General features: G+C 39.3%; 1 protein-coding gene across 2 annotated transcripts in view; it reads right to left on the bottom strand.

Annotated features, from left to right (window-relative positions):
* The window catches only part of daglb (diacylglycerol lipase, beta), a 28,785-nt gene that overhangs the window by 12,924 nt on the left and 3,784 nt on the right, over positions 1-12,077 (bottom strand). For both annotated transcript variants that reach the window (XM_056244695.1, XM_056244694.1), the window contains 4 exons: positions 9,730-10,003; positions 6,779-6,901; positions 5,616-5,743; positions 2,956-3,082 (listed from right to left, as the gene is read on the bottom strand). In XM_056244695.1, coding sequence (XP_056100670.1) covers positions 2,956-3,082; positions 5,616-5,743; positions 6,779-6,901; positions 9,730-10,003 — 652 coding nt within the window. The remainder of the gene's footprint in view (positions 1-2,955; positions 3,083-5,615; positions 5,744-6,778; positions 6,902-9,729; positions 10,004-12,077) is intronic.

Below are 12,077 nucleotides of genomic sequence, written 5' to 3' on the forward strand. Positions count from 1 at the left end.
CGAAGCTAACTTTACCGAAGCTAACTTTACTGAAGCTCACTTTACTGAAGCTCACTTTACCGAAGCTCACTTTACCGAAGCTCACTTTACCGAAGCTAACTTTACCGAAGCAAACTTTACTGAAGCTCACTTTACCGAAGCTAACTTTAGCGAAGATAACTTTACTGAAGCTCACTTTACTGAAGCTAACTTTACTGAAGCTCACTTTACCGAAGCTAACTTTACTGAAGCTCACTTTACCGAAGCTAACTTTACCGAAGCTAACTTTACCGAAGCTAACTTTACCGAAGCTAACTTTACCGAAGCTCACTTTACCGAAGATAACTTTACTGAAGCTAACTTTACTGATGCTAACTTTACTGATGCTAACTTTACTGAAGCTAACTTTACTGAAGATAACTTTACTGAAGCTCACTTTACCGAAGCTAACTTTACTGAAGCTAACTTTACCGAAGCTCACTTTACCGAAGCTCACTTTACTGAAGCTAACTTTACTGAAGATAACTTTACTGAAGATAACTTTACTGAAGATAACTTTACTGAAGCTAACTTTACTGAAGCTAACTTTACTGAAGCTCACTTTACTGAAGCTGACTTTACTGAAGCTAACTTTACTGAAGCTCACTTTCCCGAAGCTCACTTTACTGAAGCTCACTTTACCGAAGCTAACTTTACTGAAGCTAACTTTACTGAAGCTCACTTTACCGAAGCTCACTTTACCGAAGCTCACTTTACTGAAGCTCACTTTACCGAAGCTAACTTTACTGAAGCTAACTTTACTGAAGCTCACTTTACCGAAGCTAACTTTACCGAAGCTCACTTTACCGAAGCTAACTTTACTGAAGCTCACTTTACTGAAGCTCACTTTACCGAAGCTCACTTTACCGAAGCTCACTTTACCGAAGCTAACTTTACCGAAGCAAACTTTACTGAAGCTCACTTTACCGAAGCTAACTTTAGCGAAGATAACTTTACTGAAGCTCACTTTACTGAAGCTAACTTTACTGAAGCTCACTTTACCGAAGCTAACTTTACTGAAGCTCACTTTACCGAAGCTAACTTTACCGAAGCTAACTTTACCGAAGCTAACTTTACCGAAGCTAACTTTACCGAAGCTCACTTTACCGAAGATAACTTTACTGAAGCTCACTTTACCGAAGCTAACTTTACTGAAGCTAACTTTACCGAAGCTCACTTTACCGAAGCTAACTTTACCGAAGCTCACTTTACCGAAGCTAACTTTACTGAAGCTCACTTTACCGAAGCTCACTTTACCGAAGCTCACTTTACCGAAGCTCACTTTACCGAAGCTAACTTTACCGAAGCTCACTTTACCGAAGATAACTTTAGCGAAGATAACTTTACTGAAGCTCACTTTACTGAAGCTAACTTTACTGAAGCTCACTTTACCGAAGCTAACTTTACTGAAGCTCACTTTACCGAAGCTAACTTTACCGAAGCTAACTTTACTGAAGCTCACTTTACCGAAGCTAACTTTAGCGAAGCTAACTTTACTGAAGCTCACTTTACCGAAGCTAACTTTAGCGAAGCTAACTTTACTGAAGCTCACTTTACCGAAGCTAACTTTACTGAAGCTCACTTTACCGAAGCTCACTTTACCGAAGATAACTTTACTGAAGCTCACTTTACCGAAGATAACTTTACTGAAGCTCACTTTACCGAAGCTAACTTTACTGAAGCTCACTTTACCGAAGCTAACTTTACTGAAGCTAACTTTACTGAAGCTAACTTTACCGAAGCGATCTTTACCGAAGCGATCTTTACCGAAGATAACTTTACTGAAGCTCACTTTACCGAAGCTAACTTTACTGAAGCTATCTTTACTGAAGCTAACTTTACTGAAGCTCACTTTACCGAAGCTAACTTTACCGAAGCTAACTTTACCGAAGCTAACTTTACTGAAGCTAACTTTACCGAAGCTCACTTTAGCGAAGCTAACGTCTGTCATTGTTTCTATAGTCTTGCGTTATAATCGTAACGTTACGCCGTCATCGAGTGTTTTGTACCAGACTGCACTGCACACGAGCAGCGGATCTCGCTCGTTGTTTCGCTTCCCGGGAGATGTAGTTCATCGAGCGATTTTCACATAAAACTAAATGTTACTCTTCAGTTTTATGACAAACTGCGACTTTCTTGACTTTCAGAATCATCTTTTAAATGGACAAACATCATATGTGTAATTCAGGGCACAGTTCAGACGGAATAAAAAGATAAGTTGTCTCTCGCCATTGACTACCATACATATGTTTTCCGAAATAAGGTCCCATGAGCCGGAAGCGGAGGGGCGGGGCTTAGGCTCTCTATAAACTATATATTTTAATTTTGAACTAAATTTTAGTTATCCTGTGTCTTTATGCTCTCCTGTTTGCTTTGGTGTGGCTGGTGACGTGAATGACGTGCTCCACCCGTAACCTTCGGTGGCGGTAATGCATAATAAAGTTGGTGTGCCAATAATATAAGAGAAGAAGAAGGCTTTACATGCACTTTGTAGCCACGAAAATCATAAATCATAATCAAAACGGAGTCAGACGTGAAAGCCACAACTACTGTCTGAAAATGATACCTCAGTTGTGCACACAGACATTTCTGGCCGGTCTTAAGTAACGGTCTGAGTTGAGAAAGGAGGTGTGTGTGTGTATGTATGTGTGTGTGTGTGTGTGTGTGTGTGTGTGTGTGTGTAAGGAGGATTCACATTAAATTGAATGTGTGTGCATTGTTTAAGCTGGCTTAATAAATAAAACATAAAATAACATAAAAAACTACATTTTGGATTGTTATTCAACTACAGTGGGCATGCTGTGATCTGTACTGTATTTTTACTGTAACTGACAGATTCCGGGAGTGGGAGTGAATGGGAGTGGGACGGGAGAGGTTTGAACCCCCACTCCAGTTTGACCCTCTGCTGCACGCGGGTGTGGGACCCTGAGACGTCACCTGGTTATGAAAGCTGATGTGGATGAAGTCTCGGTACTGGAGGCCTGTGCTCTGAAGGATAGAAGTGAAGTGGCAGCCGAGACTGTCTCCTCCCACTAGATCGTACTCCGCCTGACGACTCCGACAGCTGAAACAGAGATCAGTTAGTGCATTCCTGCATTTAAACGGATAGTTCACCCAAAAACGAAAATCAGCCCATGATTTACTCACCCTGAACTCATCCTCAGACGAATTATAATCAATCGGATAGATGCACTTTTATGATGGACAGATGCACTTTTATGATGGATAGATGCACTTTTATGATGGACAGATGCACTTTTATGATGTATAGATGCACTTTTATGATGGACAGATGCACTTTTACGATGGATAGATGCACTTATGATGGATAGATGCACTTTTATGATGGATAGATGCACTTATGATGGACAGATGCACTTTTATGATGGACAGATGCACTTTTATGATGGATAGATGCACTTATGATGGATAGATGCACTTTTATGATGGACAGATGCACTTATGATGGATAGATGCACTTTTATCATGGATAGATGCACTTTTATGATGGATAGATGCACTTTTATCATGGAGGGATTCACTTTAATGGTGGATAGATGCACTTTTATGATGGATAGATGCACTTTTATGATGGACAGATGCACTTATGATGGATAGATGCACTTTTATCATGGATAGATGCACTTTTATCATGGATAGATGCACTTTAATGATGGATAGATGCACTTTAATGATAGATAGATGCACTTATGATGGATAGATGCACTTTTATGATGGACAGATGCACTTATGATGGATAGATGCACTTTTATCATGGATAGATGCACTTTAATGATGGATAGATGCACTTTTATGATGGATAGATGCACTTTTATGATGGATATATGCACTTTTATGATGGATAGATGCACTTTTATGATGGATAGATGCACTTTTATGATGGATAGATGCACTTTTATCATGGAGGGATTCACTTTAATGGTGGATAGATGCACTTTTATGATGGATAGATGCACTTTAATGATGGATAGATGCACTTTAATGATGGATAGATGCACTTTTAACATGGATAGATGCACTTTTAACATGGATAGATGCACTTTTAACATGGATAGATGCACTTTAATGATGGATAGATGCACTTTAATGATAGATAGATGCACTTTAATGATGGATAGATGCACTTTAATGATAGATAGATGCACTTTTATCATGGATAGATGCACTTTTATCATGGATAGATGCACTTTTATCATGGATAGATGCACTTTTATCATGGATAGATGCACTTTTATGATGACAGATGCACTTTAATGATGGATAGATGCACTTTTATGATGGATAGATGCACTTTTATCATGGATAGATGCACTTTTATCATGGATAGATGCACTTTTATGATGGATAGATGCACTTTTATGATGGATAGATGCACTTTTATCATGGATAGATGCACTTTTATCATGGATAGATGCACTTTTATCATGGATAGATGCACTTTTATCATGGACAGATGCACTTTTATGATGGATAGATGCACTTTTATGATGGACAGATGCACTTTTATGATGGATAGATGCACTTTTATGATGGACAGATGCACTTTTATGATGGACAGATGCACTTTTATGATGGATAGATGCACTTTTATGATGGATAGATGCACTTTTATGATGGACAGATGCACTTTTATGATGGACAGATGCACTTTTATGATGGACAGAAGCACTTTTATGATGGATAGATGCACTTTTATGATGGATAGATGCACTTATGATGGATAGATGCACTTTTATCATGGATAGATGCACTTTTATCATGGATAGATGCACTTTTATCATGGACAGATGCACTTTTATGATGGATAGATGCACTTTTATGATGGACAGATGCACTTTTATGATGGATAGATGCACTTTTATGATGGATAGATGCACTTTTATGATGGACAGATGCACTTTTATGATTGACAGATGCACTTTTATGATGGACAGAAGCACTTTTATGATGGATAGATGCACTTTTATGATGGATAGACGCACTTTTATGATGGATAGATGCACTTTTATCATGGATAGATGCACTTTTATCATGGATAGATGCACTTTTATCATGGACAGATGCACTTTTATGATGGATAGATGCACTTTTATGATGGATAGATGCACTTTTATGATGGATAGATGCACTTTTATGATGGATAGATGCACTTTTATGATGGATAGATGCACTTTTATGATGGACAGATGCACTTTTATGATGGACAGATGCACTTTTATGATGGATAGATGCACTTTTATGATGGACAGATGCACTTTTATGATGGACAGATGCACTTTTATGATGGACAGATGCACTTTTATGATGGACAGAAGCACTTTTATCATGATGCATGCACTTTTATGGACTTCAAAACAGAAACAGCCACTATTATTATAAACAGCCATTCACTGCCATTATAAAGCTTGGAAGAGCCAGGACATTTTTTAATATAACTCCGATTGTATTCGTCTGAAAGAAGAGTGTCATATACACCTAGGATGACTTCAGGCCGAGTAAATCATGGCCTAATTTTCATTTTTGGGTGAACTATCCCTTTAATACGGTTAGCGAACTTTAGCAAACTTTATACCCACCAATCTCCACTGAGTTTGCAGAGCCCCGTGAGCGGGTTTGAGTAGACGTACAACGGCCATCCATACGCAGCTGCTGCAAACTGCATACAGTGAGTGGCTTTCTCCAGCTCAATCTCCAGATCCTCCCTCTGGGAAAACACAGCAGAAGTGGCGGATCACAGCATGCACTGAGTATACTTCACATGCATTAAAGGAGTAGTTCACTTCAGAATTAAAATTTCCTGATAGTTTACTCTCTCGCACATCATCCAAGATGTTCATGTCTTTCTTTCTTCAGTGGAAAAGAAATTAAGGTTTTTGAGGAAAACATTCCAGGATTTCTCCATATAGTGACTTCAATGGGGTCCAACAGGTCGAAGGTCCAGATGTGAGTTTCAGTGCAGCTTCAAAGTCTCGACACGATCCAGCCGAGGAATAAGAGTCTGATCTAGACAAACCAGCAGACATTTTATTACAAAATAAACATTTATATACTTTTAACCACAAATGCTCATTTTCAGTTTTTCGTCCACGACTTCACGCATTACGTAATCACGTTGAAAGGTCACGTGTTCCGGTTGAGAAAAGTAGAGTAGAGTGAAAAACTCTCATCTCATTTTCTCCTCCAACTTAAAAATCATCCGACATCGTGTGTTTGACTCAGTCTTTGCACATTCGCTTTGTAAACACTGGGTCTGTTCTTACGCCTACGTCACGCTTGACCTTTCAACGTGATTACGTAACGTGTGTCGCATCACAGCTCGTGCAAGACAAGCATTTGTGGTTAAAAGTATATAAATGTTTATTTTGTTATAAATGTCCGCTGGTTTGTCTAGATCAGACTCTTATTCCTCGGCTGGATCGTGTCGAGACTTTGAAGCTGCACTGAAACTCACATCTGGACCCGTTGGACCCCATTGAAGTCACTATATGGAGAAACCCTGGAGTGTGTTCCTCAAAAACCTTCATTTCTTTTGGACTGAAGAAAGAAAGACGTGAACCTCTTGGATGATGTGCGGGAGAGTACATTTTCATTTTGGAGTGAACTAATCCTTTAACCATTGCAATCTCCCTGTAAACACAGCCTGGCATATTAAATAATAATCAGAAAAATGTAAGTTGCATATCAAATATGATAGAGTGGGCTTTATAGGGTTAATTCCCAGTAATAAGCTCAGACTCACTATCGGGGAGGACGGGCTGTGGGTCAGGACCTCGTCAGGGTCTCTGCTCTGCTCCATCTTGTCCTGTTCCTGATGAAGAAGAGCCAGACCCGCAGCGATATCACTGGGAACCAGGTCTGTGTCCTGGAACAGGTCAGACAGTGGCAGGTTATATATTATATCGGTATCATTTAGATTATCGGTACCGATATTGCAGATTTTTTAATTTATCACTATTGGCTGATACTGTATATTTAACTTTGCATGCTCATTTCCTCTTTCCTATTTCTACATATAGATTACCTTTATTATCTTCTAATGCTCACTTCATCTTAAAAAAAACCCATCTAAATTAGCAAAACTCAAAATAAAGTCAAATCTTTCAACATTGCAATGCCTAAATTCACTTACGTTTAAAAGAACTGTTTTATTTTATTTAGACAATATAGGCAATTTTAATATCAGCCATGTATTGATTATCAGCCTGTATCACATTATTATTATAATTAACTTGACAGTCAGAATTTTAGGTAACACTTTACAATAAGGTCTCATTAGTTGCCAATGCATTAGCAAACATTAATTAATTAACAATGAGCAACAACATTTGATCTTAGTAATGTATTAGTAGATGCTCAGATTACCATTAAATTTGTTCATTGGTAGTTTATGTTAACTAATGCAGTTAGCAATGTTTAGAAATGAAACCTTATTGTAAAGTGTTACCAAAGTCATTTTCATATCATTTGCAAACATGGAAACAGGAGTTTGAGCGCACTACTTTTTTGGTTTCCAAGCACTACAGTCGGAGAGCTCACGTATCAAACAACATCTTTATTATCTTTTACATTCTAAAAATGTAAGTAAAAAGTACAAATATACTAATAAAACAAAATGGTTTAAATAAAGTGCAGCACATGCAAAGACTTTGGCAACTTTAAGTATGGGAACATTAACGAAGCTCTAGAATTTCAGTGCATAAACGAGCAAAAAGATAAAGGGCATAAACTTCTTATATGATAACAGAGAAAAACAAAGGATTTTTTTATTTGTAAAATGTACAGCATTTCATTGTAACTAATTACAAAGAAATTATAGACCATTTGTTACGTTAAAAAAAACACTGATTCACTCCAGAACGAAGCAAAGTGGTAAACAAGGAAATGATTTTAACTTTGAACATATAAGATATACAAAGATATTGCCTTTCTCATTCAAACTGATTTTATTTCCATGAATATATATATGATTGACCTGAAGAATAAAAGCTGTATCATATACTTGGAAATATATGAGAAATATCACACTCATAGCCATGCAAAATGGCTCTATATATCGATATCAGGCAAAAGATTGCATTTGTGTTTTATTGAAAATATTAAACACTAATTTCATATATATTGTCTTTGAATCATTCAAGCACTTTAAAGTACCTTTCCATAAATATGGCTGTTTTCCAGGACTAAAATAATAAATAAATAAATAGTCAAGCACTTTAAAGCCCCACTGAAGTGCCTTGGATCGCGCAGATTTCTTTGATGCGTTGACGTAATTTCCGCTGAAACAGGAAGCGAAGGCGGGACATATTGAATGGCTCCTCCCCCTTTTCAATCAGCCAATAGCGTTTAGTTTACCTCACAGACTGACAGCACCATGGAAGCGAATCCGAGCGCTGATGATACGGTGGATTCAATAGTAGAGATGTGAATAAATTCTAGCCGTTTCATTCTTAACCAACGACGTACAGTTAAAAAACGGACTAAAACTCGAGCGTTTGAGCAACCGAACTAACCCATATTACTCTGTGACGGGTCAACGGTCGCTTCGGCCAGGGGGCGGAGCTTTACATTCTAGAGAGCATTTGATTGGACAGAAGATGTGATGAGAAGCGGTGATGTCATAAAAATCCCTGATCCATTTCAGCGGAAGTGAGAGACTTAGTTTTGAATGCTTAGATCTCCTAAATGCGAATTTTGTCATTGTTTTGGAACAAACCAGCTTATTCATAACCTTAAAGGGATACTCCACTTTTTTTGGAAATAGGCTCATTTTACAACTCCCCCAGAGTTAAACTGTTGAGTTTTACCGTTTTTGAATCCATTCAGCCGATCTCCGGTTCTGGCGGTACCACTTTTAGCATAGCTTAGCATACATCATTGAAGTGGACAAGACCATTAGCATTTCTAAAAAAAAAAATGGCCAAAGAGTTTCGATATTTTTCCTATTTAAAACTTGACTCTTCTGTAGTTACATCGTGCACTAAGACCGACGGAAAATGTAAAGTTGTGATTTTCTAGGCTGATATGGCTAGGAACTATACTCTCATTCCTGCGTAATAATCAAGAAACGTCACTGCCGTACCATGAGTGCAGCAGGCGTAATGATATGACGCAGCGCCTGAAAATAGGCCACCTTCCTTCAACACAACGGAACTATTTCCAGGCGCTGGGTCATATCATTACGCCTGCTGCACTCATGGTACGGCAGTGAAGTTTCTTGATTATTACGCAGGAATGAGAGTATAGTTCCTAGCCATATCAGCCTAGAAAATCACAACTTTACATTTTCCGTCGGTCTTAGTGCACGATGTAACTACAGAAGAGTCAAGTTTTAAATAGGAAAAATATCGAAACTCTTTGGCCATTTTTTTTTTTAGAAATGCTAATGGTCTTGTCCACTTCAATGATGTATGCTAAGCTATGCTAAAAGTGGTACCGCCAGAACCGGAAATCGGCTGAATGGATTCACAAACGGTAAACTCAACAGTTTAACTCTGGGGGAGTTGTAAAATGAGCCTATTTCCAAAAAAAGTGGAGTATCCCTTTAAGGCGAACATATTCATACTAAAAGCTAATAGCACAAAATTTTGATTTCTGGGGCCTTTAAACACCTTGTATGAACCCTGGGCAACAGAACTGGAGCTATATGTGAACAGTGTGCCTGAAATTAAGCAAGTTGAACAAGTTTCTGACCAGGAAGAATCCTCCGACGAGCTGTGCGATGCTGGAGAACGCGGCTCGATGGTTGTCGTCCTGAGGCAGACAGAAGCAGAGGAGACGCAGACGGCTCTCCCACACACGCGAGGCCAGTGTGTGTGCGGTGTAGAAGAGCTGAGACGACTCGCTGCCCTCCAGATCCAGATCCCTCACGTCTGACTGAGCGTCCAGAGAAACCCCCGAGCGCTGGCTCCCCAGAGGGTCGAACACGACCAGCACTCCCACAGCCATAGAGAGAAGGATGATCCAGCTGAGGACCGTCAGGACAGCATTATGAAGGGCGGGTACATTAAAGGGTTAGTTCACCCAAAAATGATGTCATTAATGACTCTGCCTCTTGTCGCTCCGAACCCGTCAGACCTCCGTTCATCTTCAGAACACAGTTTAAGATATTTTAGATTTAGTCCGAGAGCTTTCTGTCCCTCCATTGTAAATGTATGTACGGTATACTGTCCTTGTCCAGAAAGGGAATAAAGACATCATCAAAGTAGTCCATGTGACATCAGTGGGTTAGTTAGAGTGTGTTGAAGCATCGAAAATACATTTTGGTCCAAAAATAACAAAAACTAGGCCTTTATTCAGCATTGTATTGTCTTCCGGTTCTGTTGTGGATCACTGCGGACTCGTGAACGCGGATCCACAACAGAACCGGAAGACAATACAATGCTGAATAAAGGCCTAGTTTTTGTTATTTTTGGACCAAAATGTATTTTCGATGCTTCAACACACTCTAACTAACCCACTGATGTCACATGGACTACTTTGATGATGTCTTTATCTCCTTTCTGGACAAGGACAGTATACCGTACACACATTTACAATGGAGGGACAGAAAGCTCTCGGACTAAATCTAAAATATCTTAAACTGTGTCCCGGAGATGAACGGAGGTCTGACGGGCTTGGGACGACATGAGGGAGAGTCATTAATGACATCATTTTCATTTTTGGGTGAACTAACCCTTTAAAGAGGACATATTATACGCTTTTACAAAGTGTTTACAAGCTTGAATGTTTAAAAAACACATGAGAAGGATGATCCAGCTGAGGACGGGTAAATTAAAGAGGACATATTACACCTTTTAACAAAGTTGAATGTTTAAAGGGCATATTGCAGGTTAGAGGACCCAACGAGTCAATGTATAGAAAAATAATGTAGGAACTAGATTTTCTTTAAAATATTCTTATAAATACGCTACAGAAGCTTCTGGAGTCGTTTTTGTGAGAAAATTGTACTTCCGCGTCTGAAAATGGGCGTGGCGGGCGTGACGTAACGGGCGGGAGAGCGGTCGATTCAAACAACAGGAAAACAATGGATCGCAATGACATTTCGGACGCTGAGGAAGTACTTACTCGTATGACGGAGTCGGACCACACAGCCATACAATTATGAGCCTGCTATGCTGCCGAGAGAGCAGGGATAGGCCAGTATTAATGTTAGACAGAACGGTCAGAGACACATTGAGTTGTGGTGTGAGGAGAACCAGTGGAGAACAGGATAGGTGTCTTGGTGAGAGACGTGCTTATAGATATACACGTTCGCTAACGATATACACTGTGCTCACAATATTGTACAGATTATTACCATCGTATATCAGGCCAGCAGACATTAGTATGTTTAGGGTAGATGTATACTATTAAATGTATAAAAACTATTCTTGAGTATATTTCTATTGTACTAAAAACATACTCAAGTACATTTTTAAAACATATTTTTCATCTGGGTTATAACATAAACAGAAAATTAAAGATTTGAATATTTAATCAACCTGAGTAATTTTGTTTTTCAATTACAAGTTGCTCTATTTAGGGCATGACTACCTATATCACACTATTTGATGCCATTGGTACAGTATACGACGATCAATATTCTTGCTTCGGCATCCCATGTTAAACTCCATCATATCGCCGGGATGATAATCCTCCGATCTGAAGTGAACGCTACACACGATCTGAAGTGAAAGCTACACACGATCTGAAGTGAAAGCTACACACGACCGCGGTTCTCGAAGCCGATGCGGAAGAGAAATCCCGTCTCTTCACCGGCACAAACCGCACCAGGCACGAAAGATATACAGCACCGTCCCTTTTCTTGTTATGGAAACCTGTGGACTCGATGTCCTGACAGGCCGGAGTTTTTGCAACCTCCACAAACACAATAATTTACCATGACGATGATAGATTGAAATACAAAAACTACCGAAAACACACTGACTCACGGCCGCTCTCACTGAACACCAGCCTGATCTGCACTGAGGCGAGGCTGAGGATCCCTAGCGTGACGTAAAATGACGCGATGTTGAAAAAAAAGCCGTTTTTACGAGCAG

Source organism: Rhinichthys klamathensis, unplaced genomic scaffold (assembly GCF_029890125.1).
Source record: "Rhinichthys klamathensis goyatoka isolate OS25496 unplaced genomic scaffold, OSU_Roscu_1.1 h1tg001050l_1, whole genome shotgun sequence".
NCBI classification, from domain to species: Eukaryota; Metazoa; Chordata; class Actinopteri; order Cypriniformes; family Leuciscidae; genus Rhinichthys; species Rhinichthys klamathensis.